The following is a 25003-nucleotide window of genomic DNA, read 5'->3' as shown; positions in this document are numbered from 1 at the left end:
TTAAATACGGTCACTCAGCAGAAACTGCTGTGTTTAGAAGCAACTGATTCGAAGAAAACGTTGGGAGTAGTATGGAATCCTGCTGAGGATTACCTATTATATTCCGTGAAATCTTCATCGGACAGTACGCGTATGACAAAACGACTGATGTTGTCGCAGATTGCTCAATTATTCGATCCGCTAGGATTATTAGGTCCCATAATTGTACAAGCGAAAATTTTAATGCAGCAACTGTGGAAGTCAAACGTAGGGTGGGACGAAACCGTTCCGCAGCAGGTATATTTACCGTGGTCACACTTCAAGAATGAATTATACCTGCTCAGTTCCTTTACCACTCCGCGACATGTGATCATGAAGCAAGCGACGCAATTGCAATTGCATGGCTTCTGCGATGCAAGCGAGACGGCCTACGGGGCTTGTATCTATATTAGATCAAGTAACAACAATAGCAAACATCAGGCGTCTCTTTTGTGCGCCAAATCGCGGGTAGCGCCAGTTAAGACCCTCTCGCTTCCTCGACTGGAGCTGTGTGCGGCCAAATTGTTGGCAAACCTATATTGTGAGGTGACTAATGCAATGTCGCACTTGCATTTTGATCGTGTCAAATTTTGGTCTGACTCCACCATTACATTACATTGGATAGCGACACCTCCACATCAGTTAAAAACTTTCGTGGCCAATAGGGTTAGCGAATTACAGTCATTAACTGATCCAAAGGATTGGGCTCACGTAGCAAGTGAGGACAATCCGGCGGATTTTATTTCTCGAGGTCAAACGCCGTCACAATTCATTGCAAACCATATGTGGTTGAATGGTCCGTCTTGACTCAAATTTAATGAGAGCGAGTGGCCAAAAAGTAATATCATTCCTATCGAGGTACCTGAGAACCGCGTGATAGTAGCTTTATACGTGACTCATAGTTGCACTTCTATTCTTTCTCGATTTTCGACACTGCACAAATTGAATACAGCCATTGCGTACATGCGATGCTTCGTGTGTAACGCAAGGGTTGGGGGTGCGAAAAGGCACGGTAGTCTCACACCTGAAGAAATTCAAGCGGCTCACCTTTCCATTATTAGATTAGTGCAAAAAGAGGCATTCACGTCAGATATGCAAAATTTAAAACTTGGTAAATCAGTTAACAAGGCTAGCAAATTGATTAATTTACATCCGTTTTTAGACAAGGAGGAAATACTTAGAGTCGGTGGCAGGTTAAAGCATGCTCCGATTAGTTTTGATCAAAAATATCCGATTTTGTTACCAAGGAAGCATCATTTGACAGATTTAATAATAGAAGGGGAGCATTTGCGTCAATGGCACGCTGGTACTCAGGCTACGTTACACGCAGTTCAGCAACGATATTGGCCTATTGACGGTAAGAATAGTACACGTCGTATTATTCATAGATGTATTCATTGCTACCGAGCATGTCCCAAGGTAGCGTCTTACATGATGGGCGACCTACCTGCTGCGAGGGTCACACCAACTCGTCCTTTTGAGAATGTCGGTATAGACTATTGTGGTCCGTTTTCAATTAAAGAGAAGAAAGTTCGGAACCGTACAGCAGTAAAGGCGTACGTTGCAGTCTTTGTTTGTTTTGTGACAAAGGCAGTTCATTTGGAGTTAACAACTGATTTAACTACCGAGGCGTGCTTAGGAGCATTAAAGCGTTTCTTCGCGAGAAGAGGTATAGCCAGTCATATATACACGGACAATGCAACTAATTTTGTAGGAGCCAGAAATGAGATAGTTAAATTAAAGGCATTTTTATCTTCTGATGAATATCGCACTAGGGTTCAAGACTTTTGCAATAAGGAAAACGTACAGTGGCATTTCATTCCACCACGGTCACCGCATTTTGGAGGCCTATGGGAAGCCGCTGTACGATCGTTTAAAAAGCATTTGTATAGAACTGTTGGAAACGGATTGTTCACCTATGAACAATTCAATACATTTATTATTCAAATTGAGGCGATTCTCAATTCTCGACCTCTTATCCCACTTTCCTCGGATCCAAACGACCTAATTGCCCTCACTCCAAGCCATTTCCTTATTGGGGACTCGCTGTCGACTCTGTCAGAGGGTGATTTTCGAGATGTGGCTACTAATCGCCTTTCTTTGTGGCAACACATTGAGAAGGTCAGACAGCATTTTTGGTCCAGGTGGCATCGTGATTATTTGCATCAACTGCACACCAGAAACAAATGGCATCGCGGAGATACTGCACGTTACAAGGAGGGAGCTATGGTAATTGTCCAGGAGGACAACGTGCCACCGTTGCAGTGGAAATTGGGACGAATCGTCAATGTACATCCAGGGGAGGACCACATCGTTCGTGTCGTAACAGTACGAACTGCTCAAGGGGTCTACAAGCGCTGCGTGAAGAAACTAGCGCCTCTTCCTATTCAGGATAACGATTCGAGTAATTTCTCACTCGTGTGATATCATAGCATACGTAGATGTAAATTTTTCGATGATAGATGTACATAACGTAGTCGGTCAATATTTATCATATTTTGTTATTAAGTTTGAAGTATTTTCTGTTAGTGTATCATAATGTATATAAAATTTTTTAATAAGTACACTTTCATACATACACACACACATACACACAGAATTCACACACATACTGGAATTATTACAGCATCTATTTCATAGGATGTCTAGTTTAAACACATATCTGATTTGTAAACTCCGTGAATGTTGAACGTAGCTGTTCAAGGTGGCCGGCGTGTCGCGTCGCGTATACAGTTTTTAGAAATACCGTTATGGTCATTTTACCGTTATGGGGTTTTCTAGCAGCTGCTAAGACCAAGAGTAGGATTTGCTACGTGACTTTTTCATTAATTTCCATACTGCGAAATTCGGGCTTTCTTTAATTGCTTTATGACCCTTTATGCCTCAAGTCAGGCAAAGAGTGTTCGCCATGTGGGCGAATATTACACGCGACGGAAGTCCAGTCTCCGCGCGGACCGACGTTACCTTGCCGTCGAGTACAATAGAAAAGGACTTTCCACCAGTCATAGGGCTTCTAGCTTGTATTAGCCAATGAAAATATTCACTGCGCTTCCCACCTACGCGTCAACACACCACCAGCGCCACGTACACCGAAAGACTTTTTAGTTTGTTAGTTTGCTAAGCAGAACAACACGGTCCGTCAACAAGTAAACATTAACTCCGATAATCATAGAGATTCTTGTACCAAATTTGTTATACTGTAACTCACAACCATAGTTCAGACTAGTTGATTGTTTAATAAATATATTTATACAGTCCACTTTTCAATACACTCAAACATCAATAACCCGACGTTTTAGATACGCGGAAGAGTTCAGCAACTAAGTTGAGCAACCGCGTCGCGTACGGTACACAAAGGAACAATTATGCAGTTAAATATGAACTCGTGTTAGAGAACAGTTTATTACTTGCAGTTTTCACATAATCATTTAATAAAACATTCGAAAAAATGGACAATGATTTAAACAAAATACTGTGGTAACTTTGACCACAAATGTATGTATCTGAAAATGGTAAATAATGTATATCTGATTGAATACTAATATATGTTAATTTAAATAAAATATGTTTGATTTTCAGATTGCAAAAATTGAGTTTCCAAATTGCTGTCATTTATTATGGCTTCCATTATTGCATACATATGAATAAATAAGGTTATGACTTCTTCAGTGGGAACAGAAAGGCTCCCTCTTTATAAGGGATCAAAATATACATCGCCTACAGTTTTACCTTTATCCTCCACAATTAATAATCGACATATATTGCAATTTAATTTTTTAGCAACAGAATGAGACCCATAACCGGATATGTAAATTTTAATGGAATCTACAACACAATTGGACAAGCAATTGTATGCAGCCGACGATTGGCAATATAACAAAACAGCCATAATAATGGTGCAAGAGTTATATCTATTTTTTTATTTTTTATTTGCCTTATTTGATCTATTACTACTTCAAGATTTTTAGTATAAGCACATTCAATTGATTCTGCAATAATATCTGCCTTATTAAGTTTTAGAGATTTCTCAAGATGTTATTCAATAAGACATATGTCAGTGGTAGAATGTGGACTCTGTAATACTTTATATCTACTTAATAAATTTTCAAGCTGAGACCTCCTAGATAATTTCTTATCAATAGGCAGTACCCATTTTAAATCATTGAATGAAACTTCATTGCTTTCTTGAAAAACTTGTAATTTCATATTGTCACTAAACACAATCTGTGAATTTAGAATCAAAAAGTCAGAATTATCATTACATACGAGCATACAAAAATAAATTTTTGAATTTGTTATTTTAGTAGTCCAACAGTTTGAAAATACAAACTTTTCTTCATGATTATTTATTAAATCTGAGAAATTACTAATTAAACATGAATTAGTAAATTCTTGGACTAAATTTTCATTCCTTTCAATGATTTCTTGATCTCGCTCTACAGTATCTTTTCTTGGTGGTAGCACATGTTTTACAAAAAAGGGAAATTGGGGAAAATGGATGGTACTGCATTCGCTATAAGTCTTGGACATCTCAACAAAACATTCTCCAGTACACCATTGCGTGATAGAATATTTAGGTACCTTTGAATATCACTTTCTGCAAAATGCAGAATATTTTGTTGGTGTCCAATTTTTGTTGGTATCTATTTTTTCCGCAACTCCTCATTTTTGGGGAATACAGATATAGAATTACTATCTTTTAAAGTACTATCATAATTTCCCTTACAATCGGGAACACAGCAACGCCGTAGCATTATTAATAAACATATGAAAATTATAAACAAAAATATATGTAAAACAAAATTTCCAAAAAGGCTATAGATTTTATTAAATAAATGTGCTGTACATAAACAAATGATATGTAGAGTTAATATAAATAAATAAAATTTACCTGGACTATTGTACTGTTTCTTACATTCGGAGGATTACAATAATCTAAACATTTGAAGGATAGGCGGGAAACTGAGAGGCCGGTAGAGAGAGACTGAGTAGCCGGGAGGCTGGTGAAAGCGAGAAGCTTGGGAGGCTGATATGTAGGTTGGATTGGGTATATTGAAGCCGAACTCTCGCGTTGTTGCCATTTTTACCTTCAGCATGGCTAATAGAGTCGGCTGTTGTGCTTCAGCATGGCTAGTACTAGAGTCTGCTGTGGCAGAAGGTGTTTCTGTATTAAGGCCGGTATTCCACAGTAAACTGGCGCTAGTGGTTCTATTGGGCGTTAACAACACATCTGGAATAAATGTACATACCATAAATTTATGGTTTATGGCCATCTTACCTCGTGACTACTTACTTCATTGTGGTTCATTGATTATTAGTCTCTGTATCGTCTGTATTTGTCGTATAGAAGGAATCACAAGATTGGTTTCTCTGATAAGCAGTTGTCAGAAGAAAGTCGTGTAGAATCAGTGAATTATTGGTATATTTCTGCTTTTTTTCTATCTTAAACAATTTTACTTTTACTCGAAAGAGCTGGGTCATTTTAGTAATTCCAATTTATTGAATGTAAATATCGTTACGACTTTGTAAAAATCAAATATGGGATCGCTTTTTCGGAGCGAAGAGATGACCTTGTGTCAACTCTTTTTGCAAAGTGAAGCAGCTTATGCCTGTGTCTCAGAGCTCGGCGAGCTTGGACTGGTACAATTTCGAGATGTGAGTTCCATAGTATAATATTTGTTATGTATAGTTTTTGTTATATTGCTTATTAGATATTTTGTGTATTGTATGTATATTCGAAAGAAAGTATTCGAGTTTTGAGTTAATGCAACATTTAGAATGTATACATTACCTCATAATATATTTCTTAATTATTGTTACTGTTCGAGGAACTGTTCTTTATTTCTTGTCATTAAGCTTCTTTAAATGTGAGAAAAATAAAGCATTGGTTATTTATGAAATTATAATTATTTAACGGATTGGATCTGTTAATTTGAAAGACAAATTATTCATGTTGAGTGTAATGAGACAGTCAAATATTTTTAATTTTATTTCTTTCAAAGGTAAGAACGTTATGACTATAATTAGACTTTTTTTGGATAATGTGAAGTGCTTTATCAATTATACTTCCATGAAAAGAAGTAATATTCTTTAAGTCTAAAATATATATGTCATATGTTATTTCAAATCATTATATCAAATGTTACTGTCAAAAAAATATTGGAAATGTATAAACCATAATGGTTGTCTTGTGACTTGTCAAGACACGCCTTTTTCTTTAGGGAATTCTGCCCATTGCAGGTCTAAAAAAGAACAAAATTTCTAAAATTAAAATATATATTCATGCTCTAAATGTAATAAAGTAACTGAATTAAACCAAAACATTCAGGTTATTATTACCATTCTAATAATTGTTTTATAAAATTTACTAGGTTATCAATATATTAAAAATAAAAAAACAGTTTCTTTACTGGTATCAGAACAAAAACAATTACTTGGATGTTAATGTTATCTGTTAGATAAAGTTAAAATTTCAAAAATTTTTAATTCTCTTAGCATATTAAAAGTATATGTACATTATACTTTAGTTAAATTGCAACCAACATTAGAGTCAAATGATCATTAAAGTATAAATAATAATATAAATTATACAATGCCTCTAATAAGACAAATTACCCTCATATCTTTTAATTAATTCTTGAATGTTTGTCAATATACATTATCTTTACAAAATTTGTAAGTATGAATTTAATTCTTGATGACCTGTGTTTCCTTTGCGTTAATCATATGGTAATTAAATTTAAAATCCAAATGTAATACTTAATTTACGTGTATAATTTTTTACTTCATGTGTATATTGACAAATTTGACAACTAGTATATAATTACTTATAAATAAATTCAGGTTTCATTTGTACCTAAAATTATATTTTTATGGCTTAAAATGGATTACATTTCTATGTCTTTTCTTCAATCTTCATTAGGCATATATTCATGATATTTTATTGATTCAAGTGTGATCTCATTCATACTTTAAGTTATGTGTAGTTTAAAGTATGCTTGGTTTCTGAAAAAATCTTTTTAAAAGAAAAAAATCTTTGGGTATTTTAAGAATAGTTAGAGTAATGTCATGTTTGGGCTCATTTTCATTAAACGAACAATACCAGCGAATTTTAATTGCTTTTAACATATTATGTTTTCTGTTTCTATTTTTAGTTTTATCATTTGATTTTAAGTTTAAATATGTTTACATAATAGTAATAATATTTATTAATTTCACATGTAGCTCAATCCTGATGTCAATGCTTTTCAACGAAAATTTGTCAATGAAGTGCGCCGTTGTGATGAAATGGAACGTAAATTGCGGTATTTGGAAAAAGAGATTAAAAAAGATGGTATTCCTATGCTAGATACTGGAGAAAATCCAGAAGCTCCTCAACCTCGAGAAATGATAGATCTTGAAGCAACATTTGAAAAACTGGAAAATGAGTTACGAGAGGTTAATCAAAATGCTGAAGCTCTTAAACGGAATTTCTTGGAATTGACTGAATTAAAACATATACTTAGGAAAACTCAAGTCTTCTTCGAAGAGGTAAGGATGATTGTTTTAAATGTTGTTTTTAGAATATAGTATAAAAATTGACCGTTTAAAACTGTTTTTATTGTAACTATAATGCTATGATACACTATGTCTAATAATATATATTATAAATAATTTTTCTATTACTATGTATATGAAGTAAAAATATGGTATTCTTGTATAATGTTGAGAACATACTAAAAATGTGAGAACAAACTGAAACATACAAATTTCTCCAGCTCAACGATGTCACAAAACGCTTTAAGCAATTGAAATATCAAGGTTCGATTTCTAATATATTTTATTATAATCTAAGACGTTTGCAAATACATAAAATGTATAACCATTTCGTTTTCATGATTTTAAACATACTCATTCATTTAAATGAAGTTTCTTAATTCTTAATTGTTTAAAATTTATATAAGAATATAAATGTCTCTTTTTTACTATGAAGAATTAAATTTATTGTAGAATGCACTACTGCGTTGATGATTTGAAAAATATTATTTAAAATTCTTCCATATTTAACCCTTTGCGTACGAATGTCGCCGCTACAGCAACCTCGCGATGTTTCTTCTTAGGTTAAATGCAGCCGCTACAACGGCATATAAAAAATATGCTCGGTCTGCCAGTAATCAAAATCGAAAGAGTACTAGTCCGCAAAGGGATAATACTCAGTTTAAACATTAAAATAGGTATCGGTTTTTTTGGAAATTATATTAATCAGTTTAATTCTTAGTATACATAATAAGAATTAGTCATAATAAGAATTATGACTAATTTTATTATATTTTTCATGGTTACTAGGATGAACGGTCTTGAATTAATAAGTGAAATTGGTTTAAATTGTAATAACAAATTACATTTTTTCAGCAGTTAATTATTGAACAAAACAAAACTATCAAGTGACTATTATAGAATTTCACTTTTTATTTTTCAATAACAGCAACAATACTGAATATAACACTAGGTTCACGGGACGCGTCATTTTGACGCATTTCGAATGCCTTCTAATATCGAAACTCTCTATGCAGTATACGCATCTCTACAGATACGCGACAATTTGATGCTATCGTAAATTGAGTATTAAAAAAAATAAGTTGGTTTTTAAACAAAATGTGCGGTTTCGTTGACGCGTGTTCGTACAGATAGGAGTATAAGAAATGTCCGTAAACCTAGTGATAAATAAATATATTTACTGGTGTTAAAGGGTATAGCTGGATGAAGGGTTCAAAGGTGTCTTTCCCCCCAATTCGACTAGTGATGGACCATTCGAAAAATCAGAAAAAATTGTGTAACATGTGCTTCAGTAACTACAATATATTAGATTTTTCCAGAATTTTTACATGTGATTGAATAGAGAAAGTAGAGTAAAAACAGATAATCCAGTTTTTTCCTGTTATTATCCGCCTGGTAGAGACAGTGGGTTGAAAGTTAATACAAATTATTTCTTGATAAACTATCGATTGGTACATCGCCAGTCCAATTTGGTGTAAAGGTACTTTTGACGCTTTTATCCGACTACACCCTGTTACGCGAAATTTTGTAACGAACCCCGGTTCGCCGCGTGACCGTGGTCCGCCTCGTACGAAGCCCCTCTCTCGGCCTCCGCAACTACGCCCTCCTCCACTTTTTGGACGCCAGACACTCCCCGAGTGCTGGCACCGGGTAAGACTTCCGGTGCCTTCCGCGATCTTATTCGGGTGGAGGCCACGTGAGGGTGAAGGTTGCCGACTAGTTCACAATACCGTCGGGGTTCGCGAGTAGGATGAGGAATCGCGGAAAAGTACGCCCGCCCGCTACTCGCGCTCGCGTCCGCGAATCCGCAGCCTCTCACAGAAAGTGGGAGACCACCCGATGTAAGTTCGCTATGACTTTTCCGCAATTAAAGTATAGATTTCACCCGAGATGGAAATGGAGGGTTTACCGCTACAATATTCCTCTCGACATGAGTCCGCTAGAGTTGGTTCGCCCAGCTCACCCACACGTTTGCACGTTCACGAAAAATCTTACAAACTTAGATATCCCGCACGCGCAGCTCGAAATCCAATGAATTCTCGCGGTTTCGGCAATCGGCTGTAACGTACGGCGGTACCCCTTTCCCCCTTCTACTGTTTCGTTTCCCGCGAGCCCCATCGCGAGTCACCTCTTGAGTATTCGCCGGTCTTCAGGAACGCCACCTTTTCGGAGAGTCCTCGGGTCCTGAAGATGTCCCAGCAAAAATTTCCGGCTCCCCTGGAACCATGCCTGGAGGACAGCTTTCAGCTGTTCAGGGTGTCTCCTAGTACTACCTCCGTTGGGAGTCTTGTACGGTGGAAGGCGCCGGTCACTGCTCCCGTGGTCCTACTCGGTGGTACCAGTGTTCGTCAACTCCGCAGTCAAAACGGTTCCGGACAGTGATGCCAGAATCGTGGGTAAACCGCGCGAGCGCTTACCCTCTCCATGCCTCCCGTGGGTATTTTACACAAGCATATTCTAGCCTGTCCGTGAGCTCTGCCCCCACTACGTCCTACTCGGCGACTCACCAACACAAGCGTTTTCTACCTCTGTCCGTGTGCGCTCTGCTTCGGGTGTTCTCGGTAAAAGTCTACGTCACGCGTTTACGACGCGACGGCCGAGTGGCCCAAGCCAGGTCAAAATCCCGTATCCCAAGCAATCTAAACGCCGAGAGTCGAGAGCAGCATGAATTCTCTAACGCCCTCATGACGAGGGACCCCGTCCATAACCCCGTTCGAATCCCGATGCGACGCTTTTACTTTTTATTCTTAATTATTGTGTAATTTTAGTTTGTAATTTGCCAGTAAAATAAAAGGTTCAAAAATATTAATTTAAGAAGCATTTTACAAAAATGGGAGATGTATTTATTACTCTTTAATATTTAAATTTTATATTACACAAATACATATTCTCTTATATATACTATTGACAAATTATTCTTACAATTAGATGTTACCATCATTCTAACTATTGCAGTACATACATATGAAAACATTGGAAGAAAAATCCATCACATTAATATGTTACGTACAGTAAAATGAAAGCTTGGAAGATATTAATTTCAGAAACGCTTCATTGTCATATTCGGTAGTAGTACTATTATTCCAATTGCGGTTTAAACTATGTGCATATGTACTTCTTTTCAGATATAGAAAAGTAAAGGACCGACGCCGAGAGCAGAATGATTTCTCTCACACGCTCGTTCATGATGAAGAGCCTGTTCGTATCCCGATGCGACCGTTTTAGTTTTTATTTTTAATTATTGTATAATTTCACTTTGTAATATGTCAGTAAAATAACAGCTTCGAAGATATTAATTTGAGAAGCATTTTCAAAATTCGATTTTTGTATTAATGATATATTTCGCGTTTCTGAGAACCGTTGCAGTAGGTCCACGCACATGTGATGTTAGTAGTCCTTTACTTTTCTATGTCTGAAAAGAAGTATACACATAGTGTGAACCGCAATTGGAATAATAGTACTACTACCGAATATGACCATGACGCGCGTATATGAGCAGGTACTTAGGGTGAGACGTATCTGACCGCAACGCGGGCAACCCTATCGTAAATGGAGGCAATAACGAGACTGCACGGTGGCTCATTGTAACACATAATTTGGAAATGTCTTTATTACCGGAAAGTAGGACGGTATTGAATTCTTAGAAACCATTTTAACGTAAAGGGACTTTGAATTAGGTGCAATTATACGCGCGCCGAATACATTATTGTCCGATTATTTCAAAAGGGGTTGTTAGGAATTTCCCAGATTTTGAAAGAAGCATTTTAGCCGCCCAAAGAAATTAATATACCGTGAGTAAAGAAAGTCCATATTGAGGACGGAACACTTGTGACATTATTTACAGGACAAAAAGAAAAGACGATGTGTTGTATGTACATGCATATTATCCATGCTCACCGACATCAAATCAACAAAATGCATATGCGTGGACCAGCTTAACAAAAAAATCTGATTTTGAAAATGCTTCTCAAATTAATATCTTCCAAGCTTTCATTTTACTGTACGTAACATATTAATGTGATGGATTTTTCTTCCAATGTTTTCATATGTATGTACTGTAATACTTAGAATGAAGGTAACATCTAATTGTACGAATAATTTGTGTATACATAAGAGAATATGTATTTGTGTAATATAAAATTTAAATATTGAAGAGGAATAAATACATCTCCCATTTTTTTAAAATGCTTCTTGAATCAATATCTTCGAAGTTTTTATTTTACTGACATATTACAAAATGAAATTATGCAATAATTAAAAATAAAAAGTAAAACCGTCGCATCGGGATTCGAACGGGGTTTCGGACGGAGTTTCGGACGGGGTCTTCATCATGAACGCGTGAGAGAAATCATGCAGCTCTCCGCGTTTAGGACGTAAATTTTAGGTTGCTTGGGATTTGGGATTTTTGACCTGGCTTGGGCCACTCGGCCGTCGCGTCGTAAACGCGTGACGTAGGCTTTTGCCGAGAACACCCGAAGCAGAGCGCACACGGACAGAGGTAGAAAACGCTTGTGTTGGTGAGTCGCCGAGTAGGACGTAGTGGGGGCAGAGCTCACGGACAGGCTAGAATATGCTTGTGTAAAATACCCACGGGAGGCATGGAGAGGGTAAGCGCTCGCGCGGTTTACCCACGATTCTGGCATCAGTGGTTCCGGAGTTGGGTGTCGCCTAATGCGTGTCACGGCCCTGTAATTATGCGCAGACGCTCGGCGTGCGGAAAATGACGCGGTTAGTCGCTATTCAAATCTTTGTCATTTCTCGAGATTCCTCTAGGAGCGTTTGTGCAGTGATGCCAGGACGTGGGATTTTTCCCACGCATGCGCACTACCTAATCCTCAGTAACGTATATACTTCACTCAAATATGGGGTATCGTTAGACCCCCGTGACAATTGAAATACGGTAGAAATTACAGGAAGAGGACATTTTTAAAAGAAATAACATATTTACATGGAAATAAATGAATATATATTTTTTTATTATTTTGTACATCTGCAGCCGATTTATTACATGAATACAAACATTTGTTGCGAGAGTAAGAAAAACTGCAGAAAACCTTACTAGTATTCAAACAAGAACATTATATATAAAACATATAGTCGTGCTTTCATCAATTAATATTGAAAATTTCTGACTTTTTAATTCTGTAATAAGCTTATCGCTTTCGCGTTTGCCTATTACATTTTTTATTATCTGCGTACATTTAGTTCGTGACAATTTTAGATCCTTAACCACCTGCGGATCTGAACAGGTTTCCTTTAATAAAGGGACCATGTGATTAATTGTTTGAAAAGCTATATTGTGCTCCGCGTAAAACGCAGCTAACTTTATTTCGGCTGTTTTGACTTTATTAACATGGTCCAAATCAGAATTACTATCAACTTTTGGTAATAAAACAGATGGTGTGATATCACAGCTTTTGCTTGTATTTTTAATATGTAATTGAGTCCGCGAATGTCTAATAAGTTCTGATTTTCCGCATGCCAAGACTTTATTGCAAGCCGTGCAGAAAGCTTTTTTATTATTATCAGATTTTAACCAGTCTTTGAAAATATTATTCTTTAGCCAAGATAATTGGAATACTTTCCCTTTGTTACTTCTCTTCTTATCCGCCAATCCACTCGAACTAGGCTGCTGGTAATCCATCTTCTGGTTTCTGTCACTGTAATACACTAATATTGCACTACAATTCAATATATTATATAACATTACGCGACTCACCTTCACTTTAACGAAAAACGCGGGAAACGACTGGGAAGGGCCCCTTACGCGTACCTACTGTTGCACATAGATACGTCCATGGAAACAACCGCCGTCGAGCTGTGACGTCAGCATGCGCATGCGCACGAAGGCTCCCACGTGGGAGAAAATCCCACGTCCTGGCATCACTGCGTTTGCGTCGCTTGTATGCCGACTGTGTGTGGTGAGCAGTGTTCTGCGTGGCAGAGGGCGGTTCGGTTCCCTCGGTATTACACTCCAAGTTCAAATTTGGAGTGGTCGCGTTACGGTAATGGAAATGCAGCGTAATAACCCTTTATAATATATTCTTGTAATAAGTGATTACTGTCTTCTCCAAAGTCATTTCATTAACAAAACTTCTAACAGTATGCTCTATTATTTTGACAGCAAAAGTGAAAGGAATCAGTTTCAAGATTTTTTTGGTGGAAGTAAAATTGGTTTCCATTAAAATTTTAAGAATTTATTCGAAAAATTATGTTTAATATATGCATTTTTTTCATTTACACTTTTATGCGTGTCCCTATTCATTTGAACTTTTAAACGGGACAGATGTCGGACTTCACCAAGTTTTTTTATAATAGAGATGTTTAAAATCATGGAAGTAAAAAGGAATGTATGATTCTGGTGTGTAAACCGTTAGTAACTCGTCGTGAATCGGGCATGTGTCGAAATGTGTTGAAATCTATTAAAATGAAATTGGGTTAGAAAATATTATGTTCTTTATTTTTCGAAAGAAGACACCTGAAGCGCGACTGCGGGTAGGCGCATACAGTGGAAAGAGTCCAACGCTTGCTGCATATTTCGTGCGACGTTGCCAGATTTTGAAGTACAGTAGAAGCTCGATAATTGAAGATCCATTAATTGATTGCTAGGAACGCCCCCGTTCATACGTATTTCTCACATAGGAGCGTGCATCCCACTCTGTCGCCCAGCAAAGAAGTAACGGAATACATACAGTGTCGCGTTTAACTCGCATATTTTCATCACATAAAGTGCAGTATATATAACATTATTTTAGCAAAATGTTCCAATACTCAATAACTTCTGTGAATAAACATTTTTGATACCTGTAAAAAATACTGAGAGAACTGAGGTGATCAAAAAGTGCGTACATCCAGCTCACCCTATATGTAGCTACGTCGAACAAGTGAATATACGATCGGCGGGGAAAGCGCGCGTGTGATTGATGCGTAGTTAATTACAATTGTATTCAAATAATAGATGACAAATGAGAATAAAAAATCAAAAATTGGCTGTAGTACCGAAGAGTCAACAGAGTACACCGTCCAACATTCATAAAACTTGGTAAAATCGTACCAAATATTCCCGAATGAACACATCTAAAAGATTTTTTAGCGCGATTGAGAATTAACTGAAATAACGTTAAAATAGTGGGGTAATTATTTATTGTCACAGAAGATATGTTAATATTATGATAATAACACACGTCGCGTGTTTTGTATCGCTTTGTGTGGGTGGGTTATACATACAATAATTAGTTCGAGACAGTTTTAGAAAAAATTTTGCAGTTTCACGAGACGTTGTTATGTCACAATTTCAGCTGCAAGACAAGTGGGTCGTTCTACGTGCTACAGCACTTTGTGTGTTTAGTATATAAAAATATATTTATTACTTTAGTGTTATTTTAATTAATTTTCAATTGCGCAAAAAAACCTTTTACATATGTTCATTTGGTAGTACTTGGGCTGATTTTACCATGTTTCATAAAAATCGGAGGGTGGACCTTTTCGGAACTATATCCTTTATTTCAAATAAACAAAATTTTATTCGATAGTGTCATTTGTTACAGATTCCGAAGCATTATTAACCGAATAATGCATTCGGATAACTATTTTTGGTAAACATTTATTCAAAACAACTTTAGAAATATGCTTTCTTACAAAGTAACGTTAACATACAAATTCGAATGTTCGAAAATTCAGTACAATTTGTTTGTAGAAAAAGATAATTACACTGTCCAATAAAAAATTGGTTTCTAATATCAATTACGTGATTCCCACAGATTGGTTTGGCATAAACAGAACTTTTCCAAATTGCGCATTTAAAGTGAAAATATCATGGAAGGTTTTGATGTTTCGAAAACTGAGAAAAGTGACTGAAGGGAACGGTTTTAGACCTCGTTATTAGCACGAGAAAGTCGTTAAATTCATACTGCAAAACAGAAAAAAGTTGAATGGGTATAGCCGAGTAAAGGGGTTAAAAGGACCCCTAGAACGATTTGGACTTGTGATATACCATTCGATAGCTTATCCAAAGAAATCATGGGTACCAAGTTCCAACTCTGTATCTCAATCAAGAGGGTAGTAAGAGGGTAAATTCGAAATACGTGGGATTTTCAAAATTTCTTAAAATCTGTTTTCGTAACGCTGGATCCAGATACAAAGAAAGAAAGCCTATGGTTGTTTCTAATTATTAAACAGTCCGAGTAGCATAAAAACAAGTACTTGCAAATACACGGCTAAATTTCTATCCAAATATCGAAGATCTTTGAAACCTTCACTGACTTGCTTGTCTGGAAATCCAGACAGTTATTGATACCTATTTGATAAAATAAAGAAACACAATTTCGATCTGTATCTTTCATATGGGAAAATTTTATTTTGAGCGCATTAAATAATGGTAAATTCTAGGTCAAATGTCTATTTTTCCGAATTACCGAATAATTGTGGCAGGACTCGCTAGATAAAAACTCGAGACGTTGTGTAATTTACTGTACAAAGCTGGCGAACTGTGTGTACATGGCGATTGTGACCACACGATCTAACAATAAGTGGCACAAACAGTAACATAAAAATGAAAGTCAAAATAGAACCTGAAACTTTTTTGCAATTCCTTTCTTCAAGCATAAATTGTCAATACAGCCAGAATACACTTTATTTTGAAAACGATTAAATGCTCTACTGTTCGCCCGTATTTGCAATGGAAGGGAATTAGAAATATTCTTCTCTCGTAGTAATAGTGCTTCAGTTTCCACCAATCGTTCTTTCAGTCGATTGTGTTCTCTTTTTGCTGTACTGATATAAAATTCAGAACTAGTGTCACTTTCATTATTATTTCAATCAATGGTGTTACATAGATACGTAAAGTTGCGATATCACATTTCGTTTCAGTTGACCCCACGCGAAATTACTGTCCTTTGAGAAATGCCAATTGCATATCTGAACCCCAGATCTAGAGTGTATTAAATCCACTTTTTTTAAGAAATTACATTTTACCTGTTGCGTGTATTAAAATTTCCAATCTTTCCGATTATAAAAATGATTTCGTTCTTAGTCGTTTAGTTTTTAGTATATTAGTGTAAAAATTATATTAACACTAGGTTTACGGGCATTTATCGTGTAGGTATTTCCAAGGCACGCGTCAACGAACCCGCATATTTTCTTTAAAAAACAACTTATTTTATATAATACACAATTTATGATCTCTGAAATTAATGCATAGCTCTAGAGATAGGTATACCACATACAGAATTTCGAGGTTACAAAGTATTCTAAATGCGTCAAAATGACGCATCCCGTAAACCTAGTGTTAAGTACATTTCTTGTTCCGAGTTAAACAGTGTAAAATCCATCATATAGGGGATTTAATGCAATGTTTTTTTTTTCTTTTAGTAATTTAACGTGTATTAACCCAGTATACATATATAACAATTAATGACAATAAGATTAGAAACAGTTACATCAATATATTATACAGTATGGAATTAGTCACAACAGGAAATTTTTAATGAAATATTAACAAGATTAAACAGTTCTTAGTGCTCTATGTAGGGATGCCTTAAAGTATTCAATAGAGCCACTGAAAAAGTCAATCAGATCCGTGAAATTATTGGCTGATTTCAGGATTCGATAAATTGGATCGCCTGAACCATATTTAGTTTTTACTATATCATAATAAAATATATGATTCTTTCTAACACACCTTGAAGGAGCACAAAAGTTAACGAGCTGCAACAATTGAGGACATGAGATCTGACCATTTATAAGCTTGAATAAAAAAGAAAGATCGTTGACAACTCTGCGATCAGCCAAAGAAGTCATATTTAGTGTGTTTAATAAAGGTACATAGTCGTGATCATTACGCCGCATAGGGGTGTTTAGTCTAAAGGCAATGTACCTGATAAATTTATGTTGCACTCTCTCTACCATTAACATATATTTTGAAAATTGAGGAGACCAGACTGTTGAAGCATACTCTAACTGAGGCCGGACTAATTGAAAATACAGTAATTTAATGGTATTAATATTTTTAAAATTAATAGAGAAACGTTTGATAAAGCCTAATGTTTTAAGAGCAGTGCTTACAATGTTATTGTAGTGCTTTGAAAAATTTAACATTGGTGTAATCCAAATGCCAAGGTCTTTAGTTTCATTAATTTCTATTACTTCATGACCATCAAGATTATATTACGATATTTTACGGGATGACCTCATTACATAACATTTAGTGAGATTAAGATAAATCTTGTTCTTTCTACACCAATCACCAACTCTTGTGAGATCAGCCTGAAGTTTGTGCGTATCACTAACATTCGAAATTCTTCTAAAAATTTTGTTGAAACTTGCTGTTGACAAAAACATCAGCTAAATCATTAATAAAAAGATTAAAAAATAATGAACCTAGATGTGCACCCTGTGGAACACCTGAGGTAGCTTTAATGGGAGCAGATAGGCAGTTATTTACTTTAACAACTTGTAGACGCTCTGTAAGGTAAGATTTGATCCATGCCAGCAAGTTTCCATCACATCCTGAAGCATAAAGTTTAGATAATAGAATTGAATGGTCTACAGAATCGAAGGCTTTTTTAAAATCAGTGAAAACCGTATCAACTTGTAAATTATTTTCTAAACTGGTGGAAATATAATTACAGAACGCCGTAAGATTAGTGACAGTAGAGCGACCGTGTATAATGCCGTGATATAAGCCGGATTACACTAGTAATAGAAATAGGTCTATTAGTTTCCGACATCTGAAACATTTCCCGATTTAAAAATAGGAGTTACCAAGAAGATTTTCCAGGCCATTGGAAAGATTCCACTATTTCAGGAATTATTAAAAATAATCCAGAGGGGTCTAGATAGAATAAAACTACAAGACTTGAAAAAAATGGGGGCTATGCCATCATAGCCTGGACCCTTGCTAATATCTAGCGAATTCAGTTTAGTGAATATGTTACTGATATCAATGATTAAATCAGATACATGTGTAGAGTTTCGCAATTCAATTATGGGAGATGTAGCAGAGTCAGAAACATAGACATTGGCAAAAAATGAAGCAAAAAGATTAGCGATAGCTTCATTATTTGTAGCCGTTTTAGTACCATTCGACATTAGAGTAGGAATGTTATTTGAGCGACGGTGGGAATTAACAAAGTTCCAGAAAGACTTAATATTATATTGCATTGAGCACTCTGTATTGTAAATATATGAGGTGTAACATTGGTTAGTTAATTTCTTACACATAGAGCGTAGATTTGAAAAACATTAGTAGTCAGAAAAGGAGTAGGTCTTCTTAAAGGTCAGATGAGCTCGTTTTTTTTCTTTTACTAATTTGATTAGCTGAGGAGAAAACCATTTAGGGTATTTAGAATTTTTGTAGGTACATTTAGGAACAAATGAATCAATAGCAACAAATAAATGCTTGTACATTATGTTAACTGCATTATTAACATCTAAATTAGCTAGAATATTATTCCAATGTATACTACTCAGGTAATCACATAGTCCTTGATAATCACTTCTCTTGAAATTATAATAGTTATAAGAATCGCATGGTTTATGATTTATATCTGACAATACAACTGAAATTGTTAATGGTGGATGAAATTTATCTTGTGGTAAAAGCGTATCTAACGCTCGATCAACGTAAGTTCTTTCAATGCTAGAGAAACAAAGATCTAACATACTATCATGTTCATTATAAAATTCGTTTTTTAAAAATAAACTATAGTAATTCATAGTCTGTAACAAGCATTCAGTAGCTGAAAGTTCGTTTGATGATGCATTTGATCGCGTAACGTAGGATAAGTAAGATTGGTTAGCAATAAAATTAATATGAGGTAAATTGTAATCTCCAAAAACAAGAATGTGATAATTCTGATTAGTGTCCATAATTTCCGAGATCGAATTACAATGTTCTTCATATAATACTGCAGGTGATGCAGGTGGGAGGTAAACTGCGCCAAGTATTGTCGGATGAGTACCGTTGTGTATGATAACAAACTTTTGTTCTACATTTTTGTTTTTTATACTAACTTCGTCACAACTTATTGAGTTGGGAATAGCAATAAGAACTCCACCGCTCCTGATGGATTCACTTGTGAGATTAGATCTATCACATCGAAAGATTCTGTAGCCTTCAAATCCTAGTTCATCATTGGGTATGGTTCCATCAAGCCAAGTTTCAACGAAAACAAATATGTCATAGATACATGATGAAGAAAATATAGCCTGTCTTAAAGTGTTCAATTTCGTTAGGAGTCCACGTGTATTTTGATAGTAAATGTTTAAATTCTTTCTTCGTTTTTTGACGCAGTGCGTCTAGTAACAATCTTTGGTATCCCATGAAAGTATCTAATAGTCTTATGGTTAGTATTATTACTCCGCAGTTCAGTTTTGAGTTTATTCAAATAAGACCGCTTATTAGGTGTTAAATCCTGAGAAATTCTAACAGGACCATTATATTTCTTTTTGCTTTTCAATGTTAATCTTGGTAAAGCAGGAGATGAAAAAGATATACAAATAGGACGAGGATTAGTAGCAGTATTTTTTCCTATTCTCTTGGTATGAAAGTTAGCAAAATCACCAGTAGGATCGATTTTCTTCAAGGTATTATTAATTGTGGACATGGTACTCTCATTGTCCGGGTCCGTCTCTTGTACATTAAATAATATAACATTATGAGATCGCCTTGTTCTCCCATTTATTTCTTCTATGATAGATTCTTCTGTATTGTTCATGGTAGATTCCAATTTAGAGACTCTATTGTTTACATCACTCAGTGTGTTATTCAAAATTTCAAGATTTGATTGAAAAATATTTAACTCTTTTATTAGTTTAGAAAATTTAGATTCGAAGAAATCCTTAATTTTCTCAAACAGATCGCTGTTTTCGTCTTGGCGACTTTGTAGAGGACTTTGTGAAGCAGGAGTGGTTGTCTTTGCACCACACGTAAGAAGTTTTCCATTATCCCATGGATGAGCACATCGTTGTAGACATGAATTCCCCGGATGAGAAGAAATGCCACAATTACTGCAAGTAACTGGTTTTAACACTGAGGTAGAGCATCCTTTACATATGATCTTTTTTGACGACATAGTTTAGTTTCTTCTTAAGAAAGAAATATAAGCACAAAATATTACAGCACGGATTGAATTGTCACTGGGAATCAGCCTAGTGTATATGATATGAATGTATACACATACCACTTGTCCAGTTCAGAAGCGTAAACACAGCACTGTATCTATCAATATCCGATCAGACCGATTGTAAATTAAAGTAGATATACAAATTTGCAAACAAAAGGTAGTAAGAAAAATCAAATTGAAAAAACAATACGCGCACTATGAATGGACATCACCGATACAATTATTTGCATTGATAACTCATAAATATGTATACTAAATCCAACTGTATAGCTAAATAAATAAAGAGCGATTCCACACACGTCCGTAACTGTTGACAGTCCGTAGACAAGATGTTCACCATTTTCACATATCGAGACTTGTTTTATGTCCATTTAATAGTTCGAAGGTAGCGATTGTTTCCCGTTCAATTCTTACCGAACAGTTCCAAAGTTAAAGGATTTTGTACCTTCGATTTGCATTCCTCTAAAGTTTGAAAAGTTTTGCATTTTCAATCGGCAGAGAAAGAAATTAAATAATCACACACAAGCACCTTTTACAGAGTTATTATCCTTATAACTTAAACCTATGTACATACACTGCGACGCTTCCTCGCGAGGCTGCCTCAACTGATAGCTGCCTCGATCGAGTTGGCTCGAGTGTTAAATAAAATACGCGAGGCAAGCAAGCGAGGCCTGGTGAGCCAGCAGTTACTCGAGACGATTTTTCGAAAATATGGCGAATTTCTTATGGCTAACTTAAAAGGATTTCACATACCAATTTACGTATAAAACTATTATATTTTAATATTATGTCTTTCTTTACATCTCAAAAAAAAAATTTGTTGAGTATTAAGCTGTATTCTTGTTTTGTATGGTATTTTATAAAACAATCGCTAGGATGCATCCTCGGCTTGCCGGGGCAAGTATCACAGTAATGTATTGTTTCGTATCTTCCACCAGGCTTATTTTGTTGAAAGCAAGCCTTACAATCCTTCTTCGCCCCTGTTAGAATAATATGAAGCTTTCCATTCAAACGCATTTCATCAAAACTGGAGGTGAGGGTAGCAGCTCGATTACGTGTTTGTCGAAAATCTCCTTTCAATTGGTCAATCAAATTTTGTATATATTGTAGATAACTAAGCGGCCGTTTGTTTCCCCGTTTTTTTTACTAATTTAAACAGAATCAACAAATTAATTAAACATATTTCTAGTCCTCAAAAAAAATAGCTTACACTACCACTTCAGAGATTTTCTCATAAATTATTGTATTTTCTCATAATTTTATGTAATTTATGACTGCATTGGGCTTTTTTACCTTTGGAGTGTGTTCAATTTTATTAAAAAGTTGTTTTAAGTTTTCTGAAGTTATTGAAAAGTTAAGAGTTTTGTGTCTTGTTTCGTACGATATTGGTTTATTGGTTCCTCCAATTTTCATTAAGTTATTTGTATACGTTATAATGCATGGTTCGTCGTTACTTATAATGCTAGGTACATAGATTTTTTGGGAAGAATGCATATTACACATTGTGTTAATTGTAATTGGTTCATTTGGTATGAGTGAATAGGTATTAGTTGTTTCTAAAGGGATAAAAGTGATTTCTTTGATTTTAAACACAGCAAATTGGCAAGCGTGAACAATGTCGTCGTTATTTACTAGTTCTAATTGACAATCTCTACTACCAATTTTATTATGTGTCGGTTGACTACGTTTACAAATGTGTAATGATGCGGTCTTTTTACAATAGAGTTGAAGATATTTATAATCAATAGACATATACTGCTCGTGAGTTGAGATTATGTACTCGTGTTCGATAACGGGAGCTAAAAATACAGAGCTTTCCTTATGAGGTGTCGGATAAATTTTAGTAATTTTCCATTCTGTCTTCTAACAAAGGAGAAATAATTGTATAAATGATTTTATTGTTGTTTGTCCATAGTTTTTGGGAGCTAATATCTAACAAAAGTTGAATTGTCGTGCGCATTTAGAAATAGTTGAGGTTTAATAACTTGTGGACTCATAATACCTTGTTTCCCTATAGTGATAGTGCTCAAAAGTTCGTTAAGTTGGATATGAAGTTCTGAAAGGGCTGATTCTACGTGTATAATAAGGGAGACGATAACTTCAGTTTTCTTAATTTCATCTGAGTTATTCTTTAATTTGTTTGCAATATTTTCTATAGTTTGTAAGTGTGCATCGTCAACAATTTGTCGTACAAGCGCAGTTTGATTTGCAATAATACATTTCATTTTGTTATTAGAATCAAAAAGTTTGTCAATGTTTTGATTTATTAGAGTAAGATCACTTTCATCTAACGTACCAAAAAGGGATTTGGAAATGGATCCGATAATGTTTGAGAGTCCTCGCTTTTGTTTAGTATGGAGGATAATTTTAAGTTGTTTAGCTAAGTTGTTGATAGATTTGAATTTAGTTTTAAAGCTCTGAATTTCTGATTTATATAAACAGTTTGTTCGTCTAATGTTTGAATGGTTTTGAATATAAAATTTGGTTGGTCTAAGATTGCTTCAACGTTGACTATAATCGAGATTGAAACTTGTTCATTGTACAAGTAGCAGTTATCAATATGTTCAAGGAAAATGTTTGTATTATTCAAAGATTTTATATTCAGATTGTTTCGAAACGGGCGGATTGCCGCAAATTTCAATTGAAAATCGCTGGGATCGCTCAGCGCTGAGCGTGGAGGTGGAAGGAGGACTCTTGCTCGAGTCCAGAAAAACACACGCGAATTTATGAGAATTGACCGAACACTTGGAACGTGTATTAGAATATACAAAGTAAAGAGCCGTGAACTCTGACGCGATGTGCGTGCTTTAAGAAATGTTGGCTGCTTGCAACAACAGAAACTTTATGACAACGACGAGAGGCACGTGCAATTATCGCGTGAGAACAGTACCGGTATAATTCCTGTTCTGCCGGGTTATCGGCGCAGGACAACATGCGAGCACCGAGAGTCCTTTTTTGCACACCTCGGTGATTTGCGGTTAGACATCGCGCGATACAGGTGCGTGTTGTGATTGGTTTCGCCGAATTCGCGTGATATTTCGTGGAACGAGCAGCGCGACGGAATCTCGCGAGACCTCGTCCACACTCGGGAAACCTCGGCCGCGCGACGGTGCGCGAGCGCGTTGATTGAATTCCCAACACAGATTACAATGCGTTAATCTAAGGAGATAGATGAGCAGAGTAACGATTGCCGTCCTGAAATAAAAAGTTTTAATCGATTACCATGTATGTTCTGTGTAGGTGGGAGGGGAGGTTTGGATTACTTCAACGGGTCCTAACCATTCGTGATCTAATTTGTTTCGTTTGTGATCGTTGTGTACTAATACTAGGTCACTTATGTTACAAACTGTCTGGAGTTTAATGATTCTACGATCTTGGTCTCGTTTATAGCGAGCTTTATTTTTCTCAGTAACTTTAATTGTTTCTTGTATGTACATATCGTGGCGTCGTTTCCAAATTTTAAATAGTTGTTCTTTAGAAATCGAAGGTGTAGTAGCAATAGCGGATGGCATGTTAGCTTTATGTCCAAAAGTTAATTCACAGGGTGTAAAACCAATTGTCTCGGGCACTGAGGTATTATATCCCATGCAGATAAGTTTTAAGTTTTCATCCCAATCGTTTTGTCTGTCTGCTGTACAAGTTCTTATAAGATCTTTTATTGTGCTGTGTGTTCGTTCTAGGGAACCATTAGACTGAGGATGGAAGGAGGTGGTTTTAATATGTTTCATTTTAAAAGCTTGTTCAAACGTTTCCATCAGTTTACACACGAAATTACTACCTTGATCGGTTAGAGTTTGTTTTGGTGCAGAAAATATATAAACATAGTGATCCAATAATTCATTTATTATTGAATTTGCTTTTTGATATTTCAGTGATATTAAAATTAGATATTTTGTAAGTTGATCTTGGATTGAAAGAATAAATTGGTTTCCTTTCCTTGTTTTATTTAGAGCAGGCCTGTCCAACATGTGGCCCGCGGGTCATTTCGCCAGACGACGCGGTCCCCACCATCACTCACAAGGAGTGTATTTTAGGTGTCCGCCTCGGATTGCTTTGGTTTTCGGATATGTTTTAGAGGACCGAAAAATAAGAGATACGTATTTTTTTATAGCGGCCCGTTTTCATATTTAGGGGGTGAAACCACCCCTCAAAGTTTCGACCCGGAAGTACTATCCCGAAAACCAGAGGAGATACATGAAAACTTTCAATTGGTGGCTTTCATAGTTTTTTATGTACAATAAACTGGTGTTAACAAATTGTCAAAAATACAATTTGTTTATAACAAAAAAATATTTTGAGAACGTTTTTGGAGGAAACTACGTGTA

The 25003-nt window shown here is 35.7% G+C and overlaps 2 protein-coding genes across 2 annotated transcripts in view; both read left to right on the top strand.

The window, feature by feature from the left end:
• The first annotated feature begins 981 nt into the window (after window positions 1-981).
• On the top strand, window positions 982-2442 carry LOC107187115. The gene has a single exon (XM_015575123.1). It carries the CDS (start codon window positions 982-984, stop codon window positions 2440-2442), a length of 1461 nt encoding a protein of 486 aa, XP_015430609.1.
• A 2874-nt stretch (window positions 2443-5316) lies between these two features.
• The window catches only part of LOC107187118 (V-type proton ATPase 116 kDa subunit a), a 189621-nt gene continuing 169934 nt past the window's right edge, over window positions 5317-25003 (top strand). The window contains exons 1-2 of the mRNA XM_015575125.1: window positions 5317-5673; window positions 7243-7548. Of these exons, the coding sequence (XP_015430611.1) occupies window positions 5557-5673; window positions 7243-7548 (423 nt within the window). The 5' untranslated portion in view covers window positions 5317-5556. The remainder of the gene's footprint in view (window positions 5674-7242; window positions 7549-25003) is intronic.

Source organism: Dufourea novaeangliae, unplaced genomic scaffold, assembly GCF_001272555.1.
Source record: "Dufourea novaeangliae isolate 0120121106 unplaced genomic scaffold, ASM127255v1 scaffold98, whole genome shotgun sequence".
Taxonomy (NCBI): Eukaryota; Metazoa; Arthropoda; class Insecta; order Hymenoptera; family Halictidae; genus Dufourea; species Dufourea novaeangliae.
Note: the sequence above shows the minus strand (reverse complement) of the source record. Positions and strands in the feature narration are given on the sequence as shown.

Coding starts and splice junctions, on each gene's coding strand:
- LOC107187115 (XM_015575123.1), top strand. CDS start 982: ATGCGATGCTTCGTGTGTAACGCAAGGGTTGGGGGTGCGAAAAGGCAC.